Raw genomic sequence first — 27693 nt, 5'->3', positions numbered from 1 at the left:
CCTTGCATAGGAAAAAGGACTGTGGGTTAAGGGGGCACGCTAATAATTCCTATGGCTTCACATGCAAAATCTTGGTTTTCATTGATCTGTGCTTGTTTTCCATCCCCTTTTTCATCAGTTGTGTTTGTGGTAATTAAAAATCACCATCTCCAGTTAGAAGTACTAACTTTATGACTCAGTTTAGTATTTTAGACCTAAAGAATGAGAATTCTACAAATTTTGGATCTAGCCTCACAGTTTTAATTCTACACTCCTTAAACTTTGTCATCTGCTACCTAAGTATGTTTGTAACAAAAGTATGGAAGTAATTTTTTGAAGTATTTTATCAATTGAGCTATTGAACTCTTAAATTTTTTTATGAAAAACAGTTATCTCCTCTTTTGAAGCCATAGTAGTCATTCCTAAAAATATGGTTCCATACTTTTAAAGATAATGTTATTACAAGCCACTGCAAGAATTTTTGGGGAGTTTCACAGTTAGCTGTAGGAGGAGAATCAATTTTAGTGTTAAAATTACAGTGTTTTGTAACCACGCCATAATTTGTGCATACTTCAAAGGATTTCACTCAGACCTGCACTAAACAGAAGTTCAATGTCTCAACTACAACATGTGTTATTCATCAGGTGGAAAACAAAACACATAATTTTATTCACGGAAGCCATAGGACATAGTTGCTTGCCCCCTTAAGTGACTAATTAAGTCAGATGATGAGCGCTTCATTTGGTGAAAAAAACGTATACAGTGTACGTGGTGAGATACTTTTTTTCCTAGTGGACAGTTTATTATAAAAAATTGAACCATGCTGTTTGCATAAATTTGTAAGCTCTATGATTTTGGAGTACTACTATGAAAGAGCATCAGTTCTGTAGTTCTACTGACTGCTCTATTAGGAAGAAACCATCTAAATAATTTTAAATACTAATCCACTAGCAATAGCTAGCTATAAAGCAGGTGATAAAAGTTATGTTTACAAGTCATAGATTATTTATCCGATGTGTAGCTATAGCAAAATTAACTAGCAGGTTACATCCATGCATTGTAATAATCTTAAATGTCATATCACCATATGAAATCAAAGCCCAATTCACCGAGATGGACTTAGCACAACCAGATGTTTGAAGTTGGCTTGAGCATCACTAATGCAGTAAAATGGCATTAATATAGCTGGTTAATCACATAGCATTTAAAAAATACATACATCATATTATGTGACTCTTTTCCAGCAAAATATAAATAAACTTATGCCCAAATGTCTAGAATGTAACGGCGGTCTTCCTGCATTGTTGTTAGTACTTCTTCTGCAGTGGCAACTGGAGTGGCTAAGAAAGACAAAAAAAAGTATGGATAAATATTTCCTACACCGAGGTATACATATTGATGTAATACATAGTTTGTCTACTGTATGTAACTATTTCAAATGGCCACTTCCCCGATTTACACATTAGTTTGTTTGATACGAGACAAATTCAGATAACTATATAAAAGGACGCATTCATGACAAATCTACAAGTGCTGGTAATCTTAATAATGCTGCTTAACTTTGAAATCAAAATTTCCAAAATCTGATCAACTACAAAAGAACATCATACATATAGTATGGTAGTACTGTAGGGGATATATCCTCTCCCCCGAAGGTGAGCCTCTGGTAGAGATATACTACATGATAGATACTTAAGAGGCGTGTTAATGGCAGCATTTGGATGGTGCCATTGCCTTTGATCAAGACACTCAAATAAAGCAGTTACCATAAGACAACAGCCATGGGCAATATTCTTTACAGTAAGGATCTAAGCAATACAAAGTAGCAAAACAAGACTTACGAATGATGGTATCACAACGTAGCTCTGTAGGTAAATCCCTACTTTGGTATTGAACAAAGGGATTTTTCCACATAGCTAAGTTTATTCAAGTATCTTGCTTCGCTACTTTTTTATTACTTGAATCCCTACTTCACTTTTATATTAATACACTAATATTGTAAACGTAACAATTGAAAACTTGAACGTAATCTACACAAGTGAGAGACATCTGATGGAATATAGGGATGGGTGTATGCAGCAAAGTTACTAAACCATGCAACAAGGCCTGTCACAATAACACCATAGATACACTACCTTTATCATGAAAATACTCCGATAGAACACTCATAAAAGCTTCCTTAATGTCTCTGGACATGTTGCGGGCATCCCTAGAGAGAAAAGTAAACATATAAACACACAGGTACTTTATCACTACTTACCCACACACATATATTACTGCTTGTTGCTCCATGATAGCCTCAGCTAACTGTTTGCCTTTAGCTCTTATACTATCCTGAACGTAACGGTGATGGCCTGATATATCATCATAGCGAGAAAATGATACTAAAAGATGAGTGAGTGTTCCATCAGCGACATAAGATGCCAACTCTTTCCTAGTGAAGTGCACACAAACATGATTATAACAGGAATATTTGTTAACTCTAATAAAACACACACACACACACACACACACACACACACACACACACACACACACACACACACACACACACACACACACACACACACACCTGTTGAACAGTTGGTGATATGCTTGGTAGTAGTAATATGTAGCTATATACTGCTAAATGTAGTGGGATCTGGAACATTAATTGTTTGTAAAATATGTTAACCATTGATACAATTGCTGCCTATAGGGCTCTAACAAATAGTGCATTTTAGTTCAAATTTCTATACTAAAACTTACAAACTGCATATCAAAACATGCTATTGGGATTAGTTTAGTAACGTCAGAATGGCAAAAATGAAAATTACAAAGTTACTACCAATAATCATTTTATTAGCAATACTGTTCATTGCCAGTGTCCTTTATTTGATTTTTTGGTTCCTTAGATCATGCCCAATTGTCTGACAGGTCTCAGGCTGAATGGACCACTTCTTCGATTTCTCAAATACAAAACTCCATACATTTTGCATCACTTTGTATTTTCAACTTTTGCAAACACTAAACATGATCAAATATCATAAAGTTTAGTACCATTCAACTCCTTATGAATCACTTTATCTGATTCCACCCACAACAAACTTCGTAATCACCATGGTTATGCGTGATGCCACACATTAGAATGCGTACTTCGTGTTTGACTCTCCAATGGATTTTGCATTGCATAGGTTGCTACTTACTACCATTTGTTGTAAATTTGCAATGTGTAAACATATTGACGTCGATTTAATTGATACCATCGGATAGAGGAGGCTGATGCATGTGTAATGGCAGCCAAACAAAATTGATACTGCCTTCAGAACAAGAGTTAAGATAAATAATGTATTCTATATGTGTTGCTATGTGGATAATAAAAATCTATATATAGGGTCAGCAAGTAATAGCTGACTGATCTATGGGACAACAATTATTTGACAACACTTTTGACTGAGTCCTATGTAGTATCGAATGCAAGACAGATCCATGACAAAACTGCTTCAAAACTATAATGTTAAAACTCTTACTTGAAGAGATAATCTTTCAGCGGATGTCTACAGCCATAGAACAACCAGCTGGGTCCCAGTTGTTCGCTTTTCAGAGATCTCCGATGTTGTAGGAAACCAATATAAGGTGCCACGCCAGTTCCTGGACCAACCATTATGAGTGGCAAAGAAGGATCAGCAGGTAGATGGAAGGGGTTGAGCAACCGAGAAAAAATGGTCACCTAAGTAGGACATAAATACTGTGATACAACTTGCAATATTACACAAACCCAATGCCACACATGGTACACATATGTCAGATTACTATTAGATAGAGAATTCAAAATACAAGTGTGAGTGAACCTTATCATTGTACTGTGGTGGATCGACAGAGCTTTCTCCTGCTTTTGTCATGACTATTGATCTCTGTGCTAACTCAGCCAGCCATCCAGTACACAGACCATGTCTGTTGGACAAGTAAATTAATAAATGGAGTGTGTGTGTGTGTGTGTATGTGTGTGTGTGTGTGTGTGTGTGTGTGTGTGTGTGTGTGTGTGTGTGTGTGTGTGTGTGTGTGTGTGTGTGTGTGTGTGTGTGTGTGTGTGTGTGTAGTGATTACCTCTGCTGGCTCATCCAGTCTCTATCAGGGATATGTTCAACGTTGAACACAATGTCAAAGTGGCTTGGACTAGTATCAGGTGAGCTGGCTACAGAGTAGTACCTTGGTTGTAGTCTTGGTAAAAATTCTGTTCCAAGGAACAATTATGCATTTATATGGTACACACGTAAACACATATGACAAACATACCTATTAGTCTTGGTAGAGGAGGTGCACATGAAGGGAAGGCATTAAGGACATCCAACAAGTCCAAGTGATATTCAATAAATAAATGAGTATATTCTGAAGCTCCTACAGGATATATGCAAAAATCAAATAAAGTTTATTTCTTCAATCTTAACAAAAGGGTACCCCCCCCCAAAAAAAGTCCGGGTGAAAGAGTCATGAAGCAAATGTGGCAGCCAAGAAATGGCTACAATCACTGCTTGGCGTTAACATCATTGCAACCATTTCTTGCTGGCCACATACCCTGGCTTTTTAAAGGCAGCATCCTTTTTCACAGTTTTATCACTGTTTTGTATTTCCAACTCCCCAGCTGACCTATGGCCTCTATTTTAAGAGAAGAGTGATCAAGAAAAGAACAATATGCTGCATTCACATCATTCATATGTGATTTTACTTATTATGTTGTTTACGTTGTTGTGATTTTCCTTAAAAACATACTGCAATGTTCAACGTATTAGGGTGACTGCTCTATTAGAGTATGTCTATGCATTTCAAAGATGTATTCTGATTCACTTGCAACCACAAAAGGCTAAATCCAGCCAGACACTGACTTTTTAACCTTAAGTGATTTGTCCTGTAGGCTTGGAAAATGATCTACAGTGGAACCTGTCTAAGCCAGAACAAAATTTCTTGGCCTTAACAACCAGATGGCTGCCGTAAACAGGTGGGATAGTGTATGGAGGATATAAAGCTAGTCATTTTTACAGAGGGGATTTTCTATACAGGTAGCTGCAGGCAGTAGCAACTAAGGCAGGTTCCACTGTATCTTTGTTTACAAAATGTTTTACATGCTTGTTAGCAATGCTTAGTTTTTGAATTATGTCTCTGTGGCTGTTACACTCAAACCAAAAAAGGTTTGAGCTATGAATGTCAGTTACCCTGTCTGTAGGGATGAAAACAAATCAGTTTTTAACATGAATAAATAACTTGGCAATTGCTTATCAGATTTGTATATCAAACTTTGTACAAAATTTCCTTTGAACTGCCAAAATTCAAGGCGTTTATAGAAGTTTTGCGAGAGCTCATATCTTGTGGTGAGTGTGCTCAAATTTGGCATGTGTCCTTCCTGTGAATGACACACTGACGTGGGGCCCTGGCTTCTTGATATGCTACCATGTCTTGACACATGACATGGTTGTTTATTACCTAACATATTTTAGAGGCTACTTCAAAACAAAAATCATACTAGAAAAAGCACTACTAAAATAATGGCCTACAACACAAGGGAATTTATAGGTGGTCACCTGTCCAACTACTAAGTTACTAACTCTGACCGACGCTGCTTTCTTTATTGAGAGCTGGTACTTTTAATCACATAACCATGCATGCATGTGTAAAAACTGAGCAAATTTTTAGGGCATAATAATGCACTCACCTGCCTACTATGACCAAACAATACTCTAATTAAAAAGGTGTCACTGGTATGCATGTTACAACAATGACCTTGCTTGCTGCAGAGTTCCTCAAGTCTTCGCTTTTCCTTCTCATTGTCAGTATACTGAGACAACATGAACAGAAATGCCTAAGAAAAAGTAAGCATTGTTAAATCATGTCCATTAGAACAAGAGCATATTGCAGTGATAAGGTAGTAACAGATATATACCAGGTAATACAACTTCAAAAATGGAACTGCTACAAAGAAGAAAACGGCTACTCTTATAACTCTGGGATGTACAATATTCAGGATTCCCAAACAGGGGTTTCCACCACAGCTGACTATTAGAATATTCACTATTACCAGACTGCTTTATTAGAATACCTTCATCAGGTACTACTAATGATGTTACCGTTATGTGGGGAATTGAGGTGGATCCCACATTTGGAAAGCCTGCATTCTTCAAATACTATTGTATGTAAAATCCAAAGGGAGTTTCTGAATCCTCTGGAAACCCCTCTGGGTATGCCCCAACAAGCTACTGTGTTTTCTGCACAATGATGATGTACTGTAAGTACACATGCTGTAGTCTTCACACTTTTCTCCTTAGCACCATGAAGGGTATTAATACAAAGTTTATAACACCATTAAATAATGTCACCATAAATAAACAGCTCAACTTGTCCAATTTATAGCACAAACAGCAAGGGATCTTGAGTTAACTCTTACCTTTTTGGGGATGCTTCTAATGGCAGCACAGTGGGTGAAGAACTGACGTATAGTACAGTAGCTTGGAATATGTTTCGGTATGACTGGGTTCTTCTTACGTGTCTCACTTAAAATTTGAAGGTGAACTTCATAGTCAGCCATTGACATGAGACTTAGTCTGTAAAGGATCACACAACAGTAAAGTGTGCTATGGTACGTATGTAACAGAATTATTTATATTCAAAGTGACTATTTAAGGTAAAACATTTAGGAGTATCACTATGTACCTCTCTAAGAGATAGTTGACTTCCTCTTTGTTGTTAGGACACACAAACCCAAAAGCATCACCAGGCTCATAAGAAAGCTGTTCACCGTCTGATCCAGCCTAGAAAAGTGTTATTCAACTAACAAGACATTTGATTGAGACAAACATGTGAACACATGCACATACAACAGCTGGATCAAATGATGTCGTCTTGTCTGTGCACACACAAACACATGTACATGCAGTACTGTATACTAACACACATACAGTACACACTACACACTACACACATACACATACTGTACATATAGACTCACCTCCACTTTAAAGCTCAGATGCATTGTGCGCTTCACAGCATCATCTGAAGTAACCTGTTTAGCAGTGACCAGGTGACTAGTGTACAAGTGAGATGCTGTAGTATACGGAACTGACAACACAGGGTAGGGTAATGTCTCCCCAGATGGCTGCAATACACACACACACATACACACAATTGTGGTTATACACATGTGGGATAGCTTTGGAACCTTCAAAGTCTCATAATTGTATTACATTGCCAAAAAAAAAAAAAAAAAAAAAAACTGGGGTTATTTACACAAATTCAAAATGTGGGTCAATTATGTACTTTAAAAGGTTCAGCTCCATTACACATAGCAAATGAAAACATACCTTTTTTACTTCTACGTGCAAAAATGGTGGCTGAAAGCTGGGCAAGTTCAACTCCTTGTACTCTAAACCAGAGTTAGACTTCTGCAGTGACAAATTACCACTACCAATTTGCTCAGGACCTTCTTCATCAGTACTGGCTAAGGTGGGTGCTTTAATTACTTCAGTTTGATGTCTTCCCAGGGAAGGAGAAGATACACACTGCTGTTTAATCTTTGGCAACTGCTGACGTCTTTGAACAATCACTCCATTAACAATGTCTGCAGCTCCAGCAAGTATCTTCTTTCTGGCTTCCACATTTTCATTGGATGACTCTCGCCCATCAATGGGCTTTAAAGAGCCTTGGGAGTATCCAGTCCACATGTGGGATGGTGGACTAGATTCTTGTGTGACAGAGTAATACTTTTTTAGAGTGGAAGCTCGTTTGGTATGGCTGGGAGATGAATCAAGTTTTCTTGATCTTGGTAGTTGTGGTGAATAGAAGACTGGTTTTTCTACTCCCTTGTCAACTTGAAATTTCACGGCATCAGCAGTGATAGTTCTAGGAAGGGACATGGTTGGTTGACGTCGTGGTAACACAGGGGAGCTGCACTTAGCAGAACGCAGGTTACGCGGTGACAAGGGTGGTGATGAGGACAGTGGTGAACTAGGTACTACAGGTGAGACAAGTTGGTGTGATGGAGAAGTCCCTTCTTCAGCAGTAGTGAACTTTTTCTGTGCCATAATCGGACTACCATTATGTCGCCTCTCTAGCCTCGGTGAGGTAGTTAAACTAGCCCTTGATAATATTGGTGGAAAACTCTCTGATGGTTTAATGTCAACAACATCCTTCTTCCTTTTACCATCCACTGATTTTTTAGTAAGACCACTAACAGTAAAAGTTCTTCTCAGTTCAGTGTCATGCTCATCAGGATTGGTAATGTCAATAGTAATGGCAGCCGGTAGGGAACCACTTCTTCTTCTTTCTTTAGCAAAAAAGTTAGGCACCAACAAAGATTCAGGACCAGGTCCAGTGTCAAGCTGCTTGCTAGGAGTGGGACTACAGATACCTTGAAATCGCAGTTCATCCGGTGATGAGAGTATAGACTCATTGGAATTTTGCGTTCTCAATGGTTTTGCTGGAGCTACTTCAGGCAGTATTCTCGTGTTTGACCTTGATGGTGACTTTGACATCTATACATAGAGATAGCATAATAGAGTTTGTGTGTGTATCCGTGCGTGTGTGCGTGTGTGTGCATGCGTATAATATTTATGTACCTCATTACTGTTCTGGTCAAACAAGGATGACAGAGCATTCCATAGGCCTTCAATCCATGGCTCTACCACAGCTTCCAGCCTATCAACAATAATAGGAACATAAGAACTAAAAGTTTAAGGAGAAAATAAAGTTTAATAGCTTGTAACACATCATAAAAGGTGTGGCTGTTGTCTTATGTGGTTTTAACAGCTACCAATAAAAATTTACCACATTTAATCTCAAAAACAAGACATGCACAGTTTCCTTGTTTAGTTTACACAGCTATTGACACTGTTGCTTACCCCACAGCATCATCTGCAAATCCAGCATCATAAAATCTTGTTGCTCCCAATGAGTTCATCCTCTCGTCCAAAAGTTTACCCATGTTACAAAATTTGCTGTAATTGCTATCACCGAGACCTGAAATTAGATTTATATGTAAAGCATTGATGGCATTCAAATGTCATGCCACGTATAATTTTAGTACTTCCTAACCTAAAACTGTGTAATGGCATTTAGCTAGGTGGTCTTCTGGTAGTGTCCTTTTCTTTAACTTTCTCCAAAACTTTGCAGCATTGTCAGGCGGATCCCCATCTCCAGTAGACGAACACACAATCACTATAACTGGCTCCTGCTCTAAATGAAACTGCTAGAAACAGCAAATCAATGAAAGAACATTTTAAGGAGGCTCTAAGCCACATACTGACCTAGAGACCATGCAAACATATGTGCGTACTCACATATCTGCAAGCATGTAAGTCCTTACAAGTTAGACTTGTTTATATCAAAGGTGTTATTATACGAACATGTACATTAGCAGACCATAGATACAAACCTATTTATTACCTACTATCCCACTGGGGACCTGGAAGACATAATTACGTATATATGTATGATAGGAGGCTACAGAAAGCCTGTGCCAGAAACTATAACTATGTTGGATGCAGAAAAAAATCTCAGTGGTGACTTGACATACAGAACAGACAGCTTGTAGTGTAAGTAACTCGGAGCCACACAGCCAGGGATGCATGATTTTAACCGATACTTAAACAGTATAACTTCTCGGGTTGACTACCCAGACTGCCAAGCCTATTTTTGCGGGACGTGGAGGTGGAAGCGGGACCAGAAAAGTCCGGCTATCAAAAACCTCCCTATTTACACTTCCAGTGTGTGTTTAGTAAGTTGAAAAGTACAATACATTTAGACACAATTACCCACCTTCACGCCAGATTGATCCAAACAATGGAGGTCTACCTGGAAACCTTTCAATGACGCTGCTTCAGCTATTTGCTCCGAGATTGCTTGCGACTGGCCAGTCTGCGACCCATAAACAAGAAGAATACGTTTCATCCTAGTCCTTACAGTCTTCGTGTGCTACTCTAACATTTTAAGGTAGATTTGATTTACAAATCTAGAAGAAATACTTTGAAATACAGAAATACATAGATGAACTCTAAGAAAAATGCTCGACATGGTAGTTTAGTTTGTCTCATTCAGGCACTAGTAGGATTGGATACTACTGTGGAGCTAAGATATGAGCGAAGTGTGCGGGGAACTATTGCTCATGTAGACGACCATATGAAGTAAACGTACACCGTATAACTCCGTAATGTTATCCTTGCAATTTTGCAGCATTCAGATGACTGGCGTTGTATGCCACTCACTGCACGTAAGAATATAAAAGGAGAATATGCATGTCTAATTTACCAGGAGGTGTACCACTATACTATGATACTATGATTAGGCATTCCAGCCCATTTAAAAAAAAAATTGACTTTTTATATGCTCAATAGATAGAGTATTGATTGCCGATCTCAGAAATATATAGTTTGTTGGGTTGGAATTAGCTACTTTGGCATGCACAGTACTTAAAAACTGAAAAAAGGTACATTTTTAGGCCACTCCAATAAATTCTCTGTTCCCGTCCACCGCCCGCATCTAGTTACCGTCAGCTCTAAATATTCCATTATTCCGTATTCTTCCATTATTTTCCGGTTATTCTTGCATATTGAAAGGCTCAGTAAAAGCCATCTTGAAACAGGGTCAGCTCACGTGTCAGCAGTGCTATCAAGTTGGCACAAACTTCACATTTGTGCCATTTTTGCAACTTAAAAGGGAAGAACAAGCTTAAGCATGCTTTTTTGCAGCTTTTTATGGTTGTGCCAGGCAAATAATGGCTTGAGAAGCTGCCAATATTATAATGAAATAATGGAAATGGACCGCCCGCCTGCCCGCATGCAAATATGCTTGAGTCCAGGACGGGAAACAGAGAATTTATTTGGAGTGGCCTTACCCCGTCTCCCCATACATTTTACAGGGAAAAATGGCACAATTGAATTAGGAAGCCATCTAGCAATCTGGTCTGTCTTGAAACTGCAGTTGCTTCTAGCTGCAAGTTTGTACATGTAATGAGAGTAACTTCAGGTCTTATCGGATCTCCACGATCTTTGTATGCTTTGTGGTGAGCAATTATGTTTCACCTATAGCTACTGCACACTTCTCAATACAATGGTGTATACCCATAGACAAGTGTGGCTATCTCAAGTAAGTAAAAACATCAAGTTAACAACTTATAAAGGTAAACAACTAAAGTGGAGGTGCCACAATGATGCAACAATATCTAAGGTGGAGTTGTGGTTTCTGTTATGCTGACTTTGAAGTGGTTTATACTTTTGAGCTGATGACACACCCATCAGAAAATTGCTGTGGAGCTGAAAACTACTAACTCGAGAGAAGTAACTATGCACTTTAAAGTAAGCACCAGTGACTACCTTCCACCCGACAATACATTTTAAAAAGTATTCTACCTGCATTACAAGGCTTGACAAGATCACAAAACTTACTTATATGTAACGCACACAATGAAACTAAGATTTTCATGATGATCAGTGTGTGGACAAACCTCATAGCGATTTTCATCCTCATTGGAGCTCGGATGACAGAGCAATCCCAAGTTAATGCAAGTTGTTACTTTGTGCCGGGGTTCTATTGGGAAATATACATAGAATTTTTTTATTAAAAAATCTTGGATACTGGAATGCCTACTATGATCTGTGACTGTGAAGTGACTGGGCCAATTTTAAGCGCAGAGCAATCAATTTTTCATACCAGAACGGTCAAATATTCTATATATATAATTACCATTAGGCCACTCCAGTTGGTAATTATGTTTCTGGTCGCATCCTTTTCTGAGAACATGAAATTTCAGAAATACATAGAAAAGTTCCTGTATCAGATTTTTGAAAAGGAACTACATATTGGACTGCAACAGGTATACTAAGTCTAACTGTCTTAATTTGCATTTTACCAGCATTTATCGGCGAGAAATGAACACGGTGACCAGTACAGGTTGATATACTCTAATACAGTAGTCAGTAAATATACTCTAGTTGAGCAGTCATTTCATCGTTGCTGAATTCCGCCTGCCCTCATCTAAAGCCTAATTTCAACGGACCAGAAACATAAAAACCATTTTGGCTTTGTTTCTCTTTGTAGCCGCTTTGGAAACATTCCTTACAGTTTATCTCAAATGATATAGTTTAATAGTTAAACAGTTATAGAGGTGCTCTTTGGTCAGTCTCAGTTTTATCATTGAACAGTTGTCAGGTAGCTAGCTAGCACATTGGACACAGTACTACAGTCCAAAGAATGCCTCCAAATAGCATATCAAAATGCATGCTGAGCCTTTACCACTTTCACTTTTACTCTGATGCCCCTGCCCACCTATGACAGCTTTAAAAAAAATCTATATCTTTTCCCATTCATCAGCCATTAATTGACCAATCTATGCACGTATGGATGTGATTCATGTGTGAAATGAAATGCTCATAATCTGGCTACCTCACAAGGCTTATTGCAAACTTCTACATGCTTTCCTTCATCTGCAACAGTATGTTGAAGGCCATGATGTAGAGAAAAATTTCATCTGTATTCCACTGCAAACTGCAGGACCTGATTGCAGTCATTATTGTAGATTGTGGGTTCAATTCCACCAGTTGCAATTTTTTTTTCGTTTTTTATATGTTTTTGGTGCATACCTTTTCGAACTTGCTCAGAGTAAGTTAATAGCATTGTGGTATTGCTTCACAGTACTGTATATTGAAAAGCTCATTTGATAAGTATAGGGCAATATGTGTATTCATTTGTCTGTGCGTTTGTCCCATGTGTTCTGTTAGAGTGAGTGCCTTGTCTTTTGTAAATGCAATGTTAACTACTTGCCTAAATTATAAAAATAACCTGGATGCCTATGTCCTATATGTGAAGTTCATTTGCTCAAACCTTTTACTTGCAATATATATATAGCTACTGCAAAAGATACTGCTTTAATCCTTTTTCTTTTTAGTTGACCATGTTACATAATCTATGTAGGTATTACTAATGCCAAGAGTTTATAATGGTGTAGGGTGTAAACTTGCTAACGCCATACAGAGTTGAGGTAGGTACTTCAAAAAAAGTAACCAGTATTAGCTGACAAATAAACCTTGTCTGTGAAAGCTCTGTAGAAAAGCCAATGAGCCTTTGGACATGGTTGCCAAACACATGGCTATTGTATTACCAGGGGCGGATCTGGGGGTGGGGGGGTTCAAATGATTCCATGGAACCCCTCTTTTTGGAAGAGCCTCAATAATTCTAATAGAGCAGTCACAGTATTCTTCAGTGTAACAAGCTACGTATGTAGTTATAAACAAGGAGATATAGTTGGTGGAGGGCAGCAATTGTCAGAAGGTAGTTACCTTTTTTTTTTGGTCTTCGGTTTACATCTAGGATTGAAGTTGCAATTCCAGAGTGGAACCCCCCTTTTAAATAGTCTGGATCCGTCCCTGATCACCATCTTGAATCATAGACTATGAATTGTTGTGTAGACACCATATGGCTTTAGCTATTCTTGTAAAATTCTGTCTTTGAACATAACAGGCTCATTGTGTAGTGAATGCTTTGTATATCTTCATTAATATGTGCATGAAAATTTAATGTTCCATTACATCGAAAGTTTTATCCTTGAAGTAATATGGAATTTCTAAAGAATACCTTGGTTTAGTCGGAGTAGGTGCATCCTCACCAAATTTCTCCCTCCAAACTTTCCGGCTATACAGTATCTTTATGGTGCTTTCTAGATATACCAATAAACCTTGTAGTGTACAGATCTGGAGTGATTACAACAACATGTGAGTTGTTAACATAATATTTAGTTGTTGTTTTTGTCATGTTGAGCAATTTATTTGAAGTGTATAAATATTTTAAACACGTGATAAAATTAAATACAGTGGCTGCCATCCATGTAGGGCCCACCCCAGTCCTTTTCGTCCATGTTCATCAGTGGCAATCAGATAAGATATGTCCATGTCAGTAATTTATCTCTAGTGGCTACTCGTAACATTAGGATGTTTTCTACATGATAGATTCCAAAGAACGTAAATGCCATTGATGCTATCACTAACAAAGTAAGCTTTTGAGATGTTAGTTTATGTAATATGTAATCATTATTTACAGCTAGACCAGTCAAAGCATAAACCACCTCAGCGGCGCAGAATGTTTAAACGAAGAGAAGAAAAATTGCAAAAGGAGAAAGCAGAAGTTAGAGCAAAGATCCTTGGCCGTGGAAGAGGAAATCTACCACCAAATGCACAAACTACTATTTGAAATATCAAGTTTGGTGCAGCAAGTGCGGAAAACTGGGGTTGAATATCCCTAACAGAACACTCAGTGTATAATTTGTGCACGTGAGATTTTTTTGTAATCGGGGGATTTTTGTTTTGTTTCGTTTTGCACGATAAGCGATTAAAAAAGTGGAAATGCTCGGTGTACTGTTTTTGGCCATACGGTGGTTGATCTAATCGATTGCGATGAACGACGGTATCGGTGAATTTTATGTCTCTGAAATTTGTCAGTTATTCAGGACCAATGGTTAGTCGAATTTGGTGAGATTTAAATAGAATTGTACGCCTTGTAGGGCGAGATCTACATGCTGGAAGAGTTACTTTTTGTCTAACGGCGACATGTGTGGAGTATATAACAAGAAAATTATCGATGCTTCAAATCGGTGAGTTATTTTTCTGTTGTACGATTCTCACTGGAGCCCCGTGTGGCGTATCGTATGAGGCCGGGCGTAAATTAATCACCATGATATGATGGCTTGCATTCTGTACAGCTTGTTATGTGTTTGTTGGTCTTGATAATTTAATACACATGTTACATGTGGGTTCTGAAAGTGGTCGCCAATACAAACTAATTAATAAGATAAAAATCTAATTTTAGTGAAATAGTCTCATAAACAAGGGGTATAGTGTCATGTAGTCAATGTCTTGACCAGCTGAACTTTTACTGTGACTAAGTGCCTTTTCAATTGTGGATTGAAGATTTTTTTACTCTTGACCATTTGTTGACTTGGCATGAATTTGGTGGTATTGTGACTTGGAGTTTGACCGCGGTCACAGATCTTCCTACAGTGATCCTACAGTGAGTGCCTGTGCGATAGATACTTAACTTAATGTGTCAGTGTTTGCTACAGTGCAATATGTATACTAACCAAGCCCTCATTAGCAATTGCCCCGCAGATGTGGACTAAGTGGTACTTCAGGTTCCTTGATGTTCATTTGTGAGACACAGTATGCACTCAAATATCCTGGCTGCTGTAACGTGCATTGTAAGGCTGCTCATTCAGCATAGTGTAAATAGCTTATTCAGCCTTAGTGTAGTCACTTATATACATAAGGCACTACTTTGATTCATAGAACACAGATTTCTAAGAGACTGTCATGTGTGATGTACACACCCTTTGTGATCTGTGCAAGTTTCAGAATAGTAGTCAAAGTGCAGTCAGTTCTAGTGACTTGAAAGGCTTAAAATATGTAAAGTGTTACGAGAGATATCTCGGCTGTGTATTTGTACATGCAAGTTGAAAAGCCAGTGGATTACTTGCTCTTGGTAATTTCGCATTACACAATTGTACACTGATGATCTGTATCTGTTGCAATCATCCTGTATTTGGGAGCATCTGTGATAAAGAAAAATCTCTTCCTGGAATTTTTTTGTAAATATATATTGGCTGCTTGCCCAATTTTCTCAGTTAACGGTACTAACCTTTTTCTAATTGGGTCTTTTGGCTTGCTGAAATCCACAACTACAGATTAACATTTATTTCTTTGCAAAGCTGATTCTAAGTGGTGATGTTGGAGGTTTTATTTTACTTTTCCTTTTTGGATTCCGGAACAGTGTATGATTTAAAGTTTGCCGATGGTATGTTTCATATAGATATGCATTGTGTTACGTTTGTAGGCAGCAGCATTACCAATCCACCTTCTTCACAAGACTGGACTAATTTACCTGTTTACTTAGAGAGTGTTAAAAATCTTAAGGTACAGAATACGTGTGTGTGTGTGTGCATATATATTGCTTGCGAGTGTGCACTTTTCTGTTTCTCTTCGACAGTTGATAGAGGATCGTAATCTTCCATTGCGGCTTCCTGTTAATCTTAGTCCATTCAAACACATCAACACATTAGTGGTAAGAGATTCTTGTACCTTCTTCCTCCAATATTACTGTATATGGACTTTATGTACTAGTTGAAGAGATTGCCTGTTAACCTTGTCATTGGTCTACAACGACTGAGACAGCAGCTAAAGAATTTAATTGTACAACGTTGCTTGAATGACATTGATGTGAGTGTATATAATGTACTGTATGCATGCAAGCATGTACCATCTGATTGCAGTGTTGTAGTCTGTAAGCTAGTGCTAACCAACCAGTTGATTAGTTAAATGTATTTTTAAGTGTATCAATTTTACCTTCGTTACACGTCTAATGGAAGTGCAGCTGTTGCTATTGTTGCTATTGTTGCTGTACTAATTCAATGGTACTGCTGTTTATGTACTTGATTGGTAATGTACTTTGTTTACCGTTGACACTATCAATATAATCTCTGATTGTTACTAAGGAACAGTTGTCATAACATTCTAATAGAACAGTCACAAGTATATTTAGTCATGGGTAAAGACTCAATAGAGATTAAATGTCCACTAGTACTACAGATTCAAGTTTGGAAGGAAGGCCATAAAATGCTTTTCACCTTGTTGCTAATATCTTTATTTGTGATGCTGTACAGAATTGTCATGTTTATTTGAGACCCAGTGATTATTCTAAACCTGGGTTGTAGGTAGGACCCCAAGCAACTAAATGGGACTAGGGTGGGATTGGTCGTAATTTGAAGTAATACTAGCTACTAAATAGTAGGGGGTTCATGTGCTAAAGTGATGGACGGTATTCCATAGCTATGCAGGAAATCCCTTAGCATATTCAACAAATTATAACTACATGCCAAAACTGGGACAAATCTAGCTATGGTATATCAATCATCGTGCCTTTTGTTCGACTGCTTTTTAGCAGAAATGAATGATTTTAAGACACACTGCATTTGACTTGCTACTAACTTGTTCAAATACTGGCCTGCTTGATTGGCAGGCTTCTACATATTGTTCCCAAATGGTGTTTGCATGACTATTGTCACAAACATGTTTATCATGGGCTGACTTGCAGGATGTGTTAGTGTTCTGTGGAGGTGACAACGCTAATGCATTTGTGTGGACATCACTAGTGGAGCTCAACCTCAGTCATAACAGTGTCAGGTCTTTTGGTGATGCTCTGGTAAGTAGCTTGTGTATGTAGTGGTGGTTATGAGGTGTGGCTGTTGTGTAGAAATACTTGCCAGCTGTTCAGAAAGTGGACTTGAGTGACAATCAGGTGTCCACTGATCATAATGGAATACAAGTATGGTTATAGGGTATCTGTGACACAAATATGCACATGCACACATATACACACACAAAATACACTACAGGACTTCAAATTGTCTTTTGTGGTGGCACTTTGTATCAAATCACTACCGATATAGGATTGGTAGATACGTTTATATGCAAAACATGTACAGTTTCAAGCATTCTTTCACTGTCTGTATACATATACAGTGTTCACTGCTGTTGTTGCTTTTCTGTAGTATGTTGATACAGCGACATTTGTACACCTTGGGTTTAACCGGCTCATCACTATGCCAACATTTGGGCCTCGGGCTAAATACAACCTCACGTTGTTGTGCATTCGTAACAACAACCTTGATAACTTAGACGGTGAGAATTTAAGTTAGCAATATTACATATCTTGCAGATAGTTATGTGTCAGATCTGTGTTATCAAGAATTTATAATATACAATATTAAGGAAGCTGCCAGTATAGCCTGTACAAACACACTGAGTAAAATTAAACTTAGAAAGTTTTGACACATTTACTGGTGGAAGGCAAGTGTTGATATGTGTTGAGATGAAACCTTTGTACAAACCAAGGTGTTGATATTCTATCTTACTCAGCATATTTGCTGGAATGTACTCCTGTTGGACACTCTTGGTATAGTGAGACCAAGAGCATCTATTATTAACTCTTGGTGGAACCCATTTAAAGGCAGACCCTGAAATGCCACATTTGTTCATGATCCCTTAGTATACTAATAGACTCCTGAAACAAAAATACATTACCTCTATAATCAGTGTGGTTTTGATCTGTCAGGAATTGAGCATGTTAGTTTTCGTATGCAAGAAGTGTTTATTTGCTTCTGGTCAAGTCTTTCTCCATAGGAATTGAGTTCTTGGAGAGACTTACTGAACTTGATACTGCAGATAACTGCATAGCAGAGCACAAACGACTCAATGTTTTGGCATCCCTACATCACCTTACTAATGTATGTATCATTGTTTTACTTCAGTCGTTTTGCATGTATTGTGTGCAGCTTGTGTTAATTGGCAATCCGATATCCGCACACTCGTACTACCGTAAAGAGACCTGCACTTGCATGTCATCTCTTCTGGACCCTAAAACTGTAAGTGATGGATGTGGGTAGTAGTGTCTATGTTCCCTTTTGGTTTGGTTTTAGGTTCAACTTGATGGATCTTTTCTATCAACTACTGAATGCAAGGTGAAATATCTTTTTTGTACAGTATTTGTAATGCTGTGTATACTGTATGGTATCAATATGGAATTGTCAAGTTGCTAAATCCAGTATGCTTTACTTTCTGTAACTAATGACATACGTATCAGTAAACTTTGTGCATACTTGAGGGGATAGTGTTGTTGTCAATGAAATCAACTGTACATACACGGTTTTATGGACAGTGTGTCTTCTGCATAAGTCCAAACAAACACATTACATACATGTGTATTGGTACTATTGAGGTTGGTTGTGTTGTAGTTACTAGGCCAACGTAGCACCAACACTGTTACCGTGTTGACTCCAGAGCAGCAAGTGTTTTCAGTAGTCATCCCAGGGACTGGCTACATGACCCCCGAGGGTGATGTTGAGTCGTCCACTCCCGTAAGGAGCCCTAAAACAAAGGTATGCTCACTGTATGACTGACATATGCAGTCACTTTAACAAGCTCTCTATGTACTATATAAGTATTGATCTATTTTGTGTTTAGCGGAAGAAAAGGAAGGCAAGAAGAGTAAACTTGTCTGACTCTGAGGATCCTCTATCATCAACTGGCCATACACGTCAGTACATACACTATATTTTATTCTGTATGTATACGCATAGATGTGTTCAAAGCATTAACATGTTAAGGCATAGTCACATGATTTGTGTGCATGTGACTATGTCTTGTCACATGTCTATTAGGAATGTGTTGCTTGTATATATGGTATGGCCTACTCTTTGTGTAATACTTAATAAGTCCTGATGTAATTCTTACTATTGTAGCATCAAAGGATTCATCATTGAAACACTATGACCGAAGAAAGAAGCAAGAGCGAATGAGGAAGGAACTTCAAGCCAGTATGTTTACACATGTAACTAATGCTGTACATGCATAGTCAGTGTTTGTTCTCATATAATCATTTTTGTCTTATGCTGTGTTGTACAGAGTGGCTAACCGTGGCCAACTTTGAGGAGAATGCTAATCGACAGACCACCTCTAATATTGAGACTGTTGAGGAAGTAGACGTCACCCAACAAGTTACGTTGGTGGCAGCTGGGGATACTGTTGTTGGCCTCAAAATGAATCAGAAGGAGAATTGTGGTAGTGTGAAAAGGGAGACTGAAAATGGTGTCCATTTATTGGAACATCAGAAATTTGATGGTAATCAATTGAGAAGTGTGTGTGTGTGTGTGTGTGTGTGTGTTGTGTGTGTGTGTGTGTGTGTGTGCACGCGAGTGAACTAACAAGACGTCATGGCCATATTGCAAGTTCTAGGTTTGATGCCCAGTTGCTGTTCTTGTTGTTTCCTTGAGCAAGAAACTTTACTCATATTACTTTAGTCTACCCAGCTGTAAATAGGTGATGCTAACTGGGGAGACAAATACCGACTGTCCATCTCTCACATAACAGGTAAGGTTCTCGTGGGCACCCACACCTTCACCTGTGAGGCATAGTTCAGAGTACTGCACTGTAATTCTAAGGGTTTGTCTGCACTGACTCCAAGTAATGTGTAGACAGTACACGAGTTCTTACACTTGAGGATAATTTGAAAGTACTTGTACTGTGCTTAAAGCTTTCTCTATTGCCCCATCGTACTTGTTCTCATACTTAAGTTCATTGCTAAGTACTTCTATGTACTTGATAGAGACGTTGCCCCAAAATAAATATGACACAACAATATATTGTGATACTAAAACATATGTCAGATTTTCATAAAAGACAAATAGAGGCAATGCTAACTCATTAATTTGATTGTAAACTGGCATCTACGTTCATATATTTTGAAAACGTTATGCCAAATACAGCTGTATGTATGTATGTATGTATGTATGTATGTATGTATGTATGTAATGTTCAAGTCAATACACTCTATATTTTGAGATACACGATGTATTGATATATTAAAAATTGTATCGATACCTGTTCCACTCTTGCATATTGCAATACAGTGATGTATCGATATATCTAGTACTTGAAAGTACTTTCAAGTGTTTTTGTGTTTTGTACATCCAGAATGTTTTGGAATTCTATTTGTTGCCAAATGAGTTCTTTCTGTAATGCATCATCTGCTCCAGTCAAGTGACGATTTCAACATGGCTAGAAAAGTTTTTAACGAATGTTGTTATAACAGAAAAACAAAAAAAAAAACAAGTAGCAACTACTGCTTATACACTGTAATAGTTTTGTGGATTAACCAATGTATTAGATTTATACCTTGCTATTTTCTTATACCGTATGACAACAAATTTTGGCAGTAAACTAAATTTGGCGAATTGGCGATTCGTTACCAAATCGCCTAAATTAAATTTTGCCAATATTATATTTATGCTATAACAAGCCAAGTTACCTCTCCATGGTCAGTCAGTCCCTCGATCAGTGCCTTTTCTAAACTACAGCTCTGCACTGCTCAGCTGCACGTGCTGGACTCCAGCTTCTAATACTTTCGAATATTGAATAGCACGTGTTTGTTGGTTGGTCGCAATGGCGATGTTAAAATACGTCAAAATAGAGCCTCGCAAGAGCTGCAATTCATCGATTTTGTCCCAGAAAGACATTGAAGCTGCTCAGAAGTCTATTGCTAATGCTGTTAGCGTCGCAGCAGAGAAGCCCCAGAGTCGTGGAAAGTACAATTCATACTCAAAAGAACAATTCATACTCAAAAGAACAATTCATACTCAAAAGAACAATTCATACTCAAAAGAGCAGCGCGCTATGATTGGAAATTATGCTGCAGAGAATGGTCCCACCTGTGCAGCGAAACACTATTCTGCAGTTTGGGGAATTCCTATAAACGAATCCACAGCAAGAAGGTTGAAGGAAGAGTGAAGAGTGTCTAGATAAACTCAAACAAGCGGTTTCAGAACAGTGTAGAAAGCAAGCTGAAAATCGAGATACTTTTGATGATGAGGAGCACAAAGAAGAACCTATCATTATTTCTGAACTGGAAACCAAGCCTCGAGGTAGGCCAGTACACCTGGGAGAACAGCTGGATTCGTTGGTGAAGGAGTTCATAAGTTACCTGAGAGCAGCTGGTGGAATAGTTAATACAACTGTCGTTAGGGGGGCAGCTGAAGGAATTATTTCTTATCGTGATGTTTCCAAGCTTTCTTCACATGGTGGTCACATCAACATTACAAAGAGCTGGGCACAGTCATTGTTGCGACGAATGGGATTTGTAAAAAGAAAGCGCTCAACATCAGGAAAAATCTCAATGGCACATTTTGCTGAATGCAAAGAGATCTTTTTAGCTGACGTAGCAGCAGAGGTACTATTTAATAGTATACCACCAAGTCTGATAATCAACTGGGATCAGACTGGCTTGTCCATTGTTCCAACTGGAGATTGGACAATGGAAAAAGAAGGTGCACAAACTGTACCTATTGCCCATAGTGATGATAAAAGGCAGTTAACAGCAGTTTTAGCTGTGACTGCAGCTGGTGATTACTTACCTCCACAGTTGCTCTACCAAGGGAAGACACCAAAGTGTCACCCCCAAGTCACTTTTCCAGGTGGTTGGGATGTGTGGCACTCCGAGAATCATTGGTCCAATGAAATTACCATGAAGCGCTACATTGAAAAAATTATTGTGCCCTTTGTTACGGAGAATCGAAAAAAGCTGAAATTGGGTTCAACATCTCCTGCAGCAGCTATTTTTGATAATTTCCGTGGACAAACAACTGATGTGATTTTGTCACTTTTAAGAAGCCACAATATTGTCCCGATTCAGTTGCCAGCTAATTGCACAGATAAACTGCAGCCATTGGACATTCCATAAATAAACCAATGAAAGATCATCTTAAGACCAGTTTCCAACAATGGTATGCTCAAGAAGTGAAGAAACAGTTAGAAACTGTTCCACTTGGCCAAGTCAAAGTTGATGTGGGTTTACAAGTCATCAAAAGCCCCAGTGCTAATTGGATAATCTCTGGTTGGCAGACACTAGAGAAAAGACCTGAAGTGGCAATTAATGGATTTAGAAAAGCAGGGATCCTAGATGCCATTAACTTGTAGTCGTGTTTTGTTTTACTTTTGCTATAATAGCCAAGTTTTTATAATTTTACAGCATAATTGTTATAATCAAAAAAATTAATATTAATACACAATAATAGCTAACTGTCCAATTGACATGCAGTTATATACATGGAAATGCGGTGATGTTTATATCTTCAATACATTTCACCAAATGCATCCTCATCTTCGGTTGGTCATAATTCGCTGGTAGGCTTCTTTCAGCCAAACAAATGCAATTTGCAATAGCATATAGACCACAATCCTTATCACCCACCTACTTTCGATCATTGTTCACAACCACTTCTGCTTTAGGTCCAAATAGCTGCTTTAAAATACCAGTAGTGTTCCCATCAACAGAATCAAACAGGGAATCATATACGGTGACCTTCGGATAGCTAAGTATTGTGGAAGCAATGATCCAGTGATTTGTTCTGCAGTGAACAATTTGTAGAAAGTTCTTTACACAACTCATGGGAACCCTCGTAGATTTATGGAGAGTCAGTGTTGATTTCAAGCCATACACATCCTTGAACTTATTGCCGATCAACTTCTGGACGAAGTTCATGTGTTTATCCGTCAATTGTTCACCTAAAAAATATTCATTTATAAAAATTATTCTGGGTCTAAACTACGTACCTTTTAAAATGATGCTTTTATCCACTGTTGTTAAGTTGCACCTACCATAACAAACCCATGAATCTTCTTTAGCAAGGTCACGGGAAGATTGACTGCATTGATCCAAATCAATGACTTTGCTTGTCTTTATCTGTTTGCGTTTCTTAACTGGAGGCTCCTCTGGCTTTGCTTCAATTTCTCGCTTGGACACTGGTACTGCACTTTGTGCATGATGTTTCAATTCAAAGTCAATTGGTGGAGCTGATCTTACAAGCTTCTTTACTATTGATAGCAGATCTACATCGTCACACTTGAATTCAAGCTTGCAGGGTATCTGCAAACCACCCTGTGATAAATCTGCAGAATACTGGCGGCAACAATCGGTAATAATACAAGTGAGAGTACCTCCTCTCTGTACAAAAAGGGAGCACGCTGCAGAAATCTTACGGGGCACATGACCAATCACATTTGCATCTCTTCTAATAGCTACAGCGTAAGGGTCAAATGAATTGCTGTCTTCCGCTTGGCATGAAAGGCGCTCTCCTGTAGCTGGGGTCCAAATGTCTTGATAGACATGAAAACCCCGTACGCAACTTTCCACCACGTGTAACTCCATTATTTTCGTACGAAATGAATTCAGGGTTGCAAGAAATCGTAGCTATATATATCAATCGAGATATCCATTGTAGCGAGACCGAGAGCACCGAGGAGAGCACAATGTGAGTGAAAGATAAAGCCGTGCAACTGTATCCATGATTCGCTATAGATAATTAATCTCAGTTGTATAACTACTTTAGTTAAAATAATCGGCACTTCACTGCATATATCTGTCTGATATAGCTAGCCAGTAGCTAGTCGCCAAATTAAATTGAAACCAGCTTTCGCCAAATTAAAATTTCGCCAACTGCTAAATTCGAGCTAATCGCCAAATATTAGCTACGCCAATATTTGTTGTCATACGGTATAAAGGAATTATTATCACTTTATCAAGACACGGTAGTATGTTGCATAGCCAAGGAAGCCAGCACACCACACTGCTAATGTTGACAGGAAGAAAGAAAATGCAATTTTCATAATCCATGATCCCTTCTCCAAAGCATATCGTTTTTGTATTTTAGCTGTCTTCCAGATAGGGCAGGCCACACACCAAATTTGATGAAATTCACTCCAGCCATTTTTGAAATACGGATGACCAAAGTTTTTCTTCATTTTAAAGGAGGCCAAGATTCTTTCTTCTTGTTTTCACACACTTTGCAAAAATTGTTGTAAAATGCAACCTCATGACTCAGTTGCCTTTAACTTTGGTGCAGATAAAGAAATATATTCATATGCAAAGTTTGCTATATATGTAATAGTTGTAACACGGGCATAAAGGCTTTGCCTGATATGTATGCCCGAGGGCAGAGGGCGTACATATCAGGCAAAGCCCGAATGCCCCATGTTACAGCTAATATGTATCACCAAGAGTACATACTTGGTAGCACTTATTGTGATCAATCACCCAAGCCAATACAAGTGCAGCCTCTGGATATATCATATATGCATACCTAAAATTTTCAATTAGGGGTCAGCAACTAGTATGTTCTGGCTACGTTTGGCTACGATGAACGGACATATCCTAGAGATATTACAGAGCATTCCGGTTACGCAAGTTTAATGTTTAATCAGTGCTATTGAATCGTTTATGGAATAATTAGAGTTGACTAAAGGCCTATATAGGTAAGTTTGCTTGTAGTGTGGTTACTCCATGCAGAGTGGTAGCTTCGTGATGGGGGCATGTCCGTATTCGAAAACGTGTGGAAACAATCAGTGAGTATGCTATAGCACTATTCTCATCTTAGCTCAACGTTTTTCAACTCATAGGATGGTGAGGATAACAAAACGCTCTCTGCCTATGTGGTTTTTATGGTGGAATCCAACTCGTGCATCCTAATTACGTGAGTATTAATCGATCCCCATAATGGATTTTGGCCTCAACGTCTATATAATCACTGCCCAGTTGTAGCTCGGCTATGTTTCATATACGAAATGTAGCCCGGGCGGCTCCTTTGATCTGAGGTGTGAAAGTGTCACATAATGTTATGGATGTCTATTTGTATAAAAATTGTTACTGCTACATGTCTGAGAATGACTTTAAAATTGGTGTATAGATAGGCTATATCCATCGTGGCAGTGCCTTTTGATGGTATGAAAACAAAGGATTAGAAAAGCCACAGAGTTACAAAACAAAAGCCAAACAAAATTAAATTGCAGGGTTGAGTTACTCTAATAGAACAATCATGTTGGGATGAAGAAGTGTACAAAAAGTTGCCTGGGTTTGGACCTCCACACCTAACACCCAAGTCCTTAACCATTGCTGTTCACCTCACTATATAGTCTCTACCTTATAAATGAAAGTTAAAATCTACTGCAAATACTCAATATAGCAATGCTGGAGAGTAAGAAAAATGCATTCTGGCATCTCTAGCTAGTTACCAACTTTTAAAAATGCTGGATGGCTGCACTCAGCCACCAGTGATACTAAAAAATCCTTGATGTGATAAGAAAATGGTGATGCAGGCAGGGATGAGAAACTAATAATTAAGTTTATGTGGCTGCCAAAATCTACTTCCTTCTAGAGTACGTGTACTTTGATTTTTTTTTTTTACTTGCACGACCACTAGCATGTATGCACTGTTTCTGGTTAGGCGTAACTGTATATAACAGCCAAAGACTTTGTTTTTGTATGTAATGCATGTGTGCATGCGTACACTTATCATCAGCGTGCTTCATCTTCTAGTTGAGGACTCATTTCTAGTCAGGTTGTATGATAGTGATACTGATGAGCTATCATCACTGGACAGACTGTACGTTTGCCTTAGTGACCGTTTCTTGGTAGAAAGAGACTTTGGTAGTGCTAAGGTGAGAGTCATTTTGTGTAAATAAAGCTCACGTAGTTAATTTAGCTTCTTGAAAAGGACACCCTAAAATATTGACTCTTTGACTCCCATTTGTATTTATGTACATCCCCTGCAAGCAGGACACATCACTAAGGATTGTTCCAAAATATCAGGAATTTATTTGGTCACCTTATTTCAATGCATATAGTATGATCAAGAGTAAATAATGAAAGATTATTATTGCGTATTTACTCTTGGTATGATACATGCACTTTAGGTGATTGACAAGTTGGATCTCCATTGTTTGCTCTCAGCTACTGTCACTGATGTACAAAACATATACCACAAGACCAGGTGATTACAATGGTTGCACTGTGTGTGTTATTGGTCAGTCACATGGCTCTGTCAGTCTAGACTGTCATGTGTAGTGGTGTTGCCAATACTACTTATTTTTAAGATGAACCTTCACATTTTCAAGATTGAGATAGTTTAACTGAACAGTCTACCGTATAACGGGTTACTTTCGAAGGAGTTTAATTTTCGAATTATTCGAAGAACACAGCTTCTACGAAAAATTAACTCTTCGATATAAAGCTGTCTTGTGCTTGGTTGGCTGAATCCTGTCCACTATTAAACAGAACTCCACATCCAGGGCCGCCCACAGGGGGGGCAACTGGGGAATTTTGCCCGAGGCCCCATGAAGGGCCCCCTGAATACCTGTTTAAAAGATCGATATACTCTAATAGAGCAGTCATATCTAAATACTCTAATAGAGCAGTCACAGTATTCTTCAGAGGAGCAGTGTAGCAAGGTTATAGATAAAGAGATATGGTTGGTGAGGGATAGCTATATTGTTAGCAGGTCATGACTTTTTTTTTTTTTTTTTTTTGGTCTTCAACTTACAACTTGGGTGAAGTTGTGATTCAGAGTGGAAACCTCCTTGCCTCTGGGCCCCTTAATTTCTCTGGGCGGCCCTGTCCACATCTTATCCTGAGTAGAAGAAATACAGAACGAATACATTATATCGCTTTCCGTACCTGGCAGGCCAACACCTTCACTTTCTTTAATTGATGCTGCAATGGCCATGCCCACAGCAAATTAACAGTGAAGATTACTCATTTCCCATTGGCAAACCACCTTTCTTATAATAGAGCAGTCCATATTTCTTTATACAAAAGCACCTAATGAATGTCTCTATTTTCATTGTACCGCTACACATTGTCACCATCCTCACTAAATGTAACACGCGCACTTACAAAAAATTTTTAGTGGCGCTAAACATGACGATAGAGCATTCGAAAATTTTACCTTCAAAATTTTATTTAGTGGCTGCTCTTTGAAATTTCCCCTTCAAAATTAACCTGTTATACGGTAAAAAATTGTAATAATCTAATATAGCAGTCAGGTGAAAGGATAAACTATCTTTAAGAACTCCAGTTGACTACTAATAACTCTCTTTAAAACACTTGTGTGGGCGAAGATCAAACGAGTGCTATTATTTCCATACAGCTCTGTGTGCGGAAAATACAGCATTGTTGATCACAAGTGTAACATTTTAAACTGCCAGAAGTAGCCAAAATGATGCTATCTGTTTGTTTTATGACCAAACTTGTACTATATAGACACTTACCGATTGTCTGATATCTGAAAACCAATGCAGTTCGAGTCTACGAAATGAATGCTCCAAATAA

The 27693-nt window shown here is 38.3% G+C and overlaps 3 protein-coding genes across 8 annotated transcripts in view; 2 read left to right on the top strand and 1 right to left on the bottom strand.

The window, feature by feature from the left end:
- Positions 1-1114: 1114 nt before the first annotated feature.
- Positions 1115-9944, bottom strand: LOC136236315 (methionine synthase reductase-like). 3 transcript variants are annotated; one of them, XM_066026453.1, is made up of 16 exons: positions 9760-9944; positions 9037-9190; positions 8844-8961; positions 8562-8640; positions 7308-8477; positions 6956-7102; positions 6661-6758; positions 6395-6551; positions 5734-5812; positions 4255-4356; positions 4066-4192; positions 3810-3912; positions 3489-3688; positions 2240-2413; positions 2115-2188; positions 1115-1319 (listed from the first exon to the last, which is right to left on the bottom strand). In XM_066026453.1, exons 1-16 carry the CDS (start codon positions 9889-9891, stop codon positions 1240-1242), a joined length of 2994 nt encoding a protein of 997 aa, XP_065882525.1. In that variant the 5' UTR covers positions 9892-9944; the 3' UTR covers positions 1115-1239. The 3 variants fall into 3 exon arrangements, with proteins under 3 accessions (XP_065882525.1, XP_065882527.1, XP_065882526.1); XM_066026455.1 differs by having other exon boundaries at positions 6956-7009; XM_066026454.1 differs by having other exon boundaries at positions 9037-9187.
- On the top strand, positions 9942-14334 carry LOC136236317 (uncharacterized). Of its 4 annotated transcripts, none has more exons than XM_066026458.1 (5): positions 9943-10124; positions 10174-10210; positions 13824-13883; positions 13941-13982; positions 14036-14334. In XM_066026458.1, exons 1-5 carry the CDS (start codon positions 9988-9990, stop codon positions 14231-14233), a joined length of 474 nt encoding a protein of 157 aa, XP_065882530.1. In that variant the 5' UTR covers positions 9943-9987; the 3' UTR covers positions 14234-14334. The 4 variants fall into 4 exon arrangements, with proteins under 4 accessions (XP_065882532.1, XP_065882530.1, XP_065882533.1 ...); XM_066026459.1 differs by having other exon boundaries at positions 9945-10124; positions 14032-14334; XM_066026460.1 differs by lacking the exon at positions 13824-13883 and having other exon boundaries at positions 9942-10124.
- LOC136236314 (serine/threonine-protein kinase 11-interacting protein-like) overlaps positions 14274-27693 on the top strand; it is an 18426-nt gene continuing 5006 nt past the window's right edge. Inside the window, exons 1-17 of the mRNA XM_066026452.1 lie at positions 14274-14445; positions 14492-14581; positions 15817-15896; positions 15970-16044; positions 16104-16199; positions 17074-17181; positions 17233-17304; positions 17531-17660; positions 18162-18265; positions 18314-18403; positions 18458-18499; positions 18773-18916; positions 19002-19074; positions 19280-19354; positions 19443-19658; positions 25903-26024; positions 26280-26356. Coding sequence (XP_065882524.1) covers positions 14385-14445; positions 14492-14581; positions 15817-15896; positions 15970-16044; positions 16104-16199; positions 17074-17181; positions 17233-17304; positions 17531-17660; positions 18162-18265; positions 18314-18403; positions 18458-18499; positions 18773-18916; positions 19002-19074; positions 19280-19354; positions 19443-19658; positions 25903-26024; positions 26280-26356 — 1655 coding nt within the window. The 5' untranslated portion in view covers positions 14274-14384. The remainder of the gene's footprint in view (positions 14446-14491; positions 14582-15816; positions 15897-15969; positions 16045-16103; positions 16200-17073; positions 17182-17232; positions 17305-17530; positions 17661-18161; positions 18266-18313; positions 18404-18457; positions 18500-18772; positions 18917-19001; positions 19075-19279; positions 19355-19442; positions 19659-25902; positions 26025-26279; positions 26357-27693) is intronic.

Source organism: Dysidea avara, chromosome 10, assembly GCF_963678975.1.
Source record: "Dysidea avara chromosome 10, odDysAvar1.4, whole genome shotgun sequence".
NCBI classification, from domain to species: Eukaryota; Metazoa; Porifera; class Demospongiae; order Dictyoceratida; family Dysideidae; genus Dysidea; species Dysidea avara.
The sequence above is the reverse complement of the archived record's forward strand: the minus strand, read 5'-3'. Positions and strand labels throughout refer to the sequence as shown.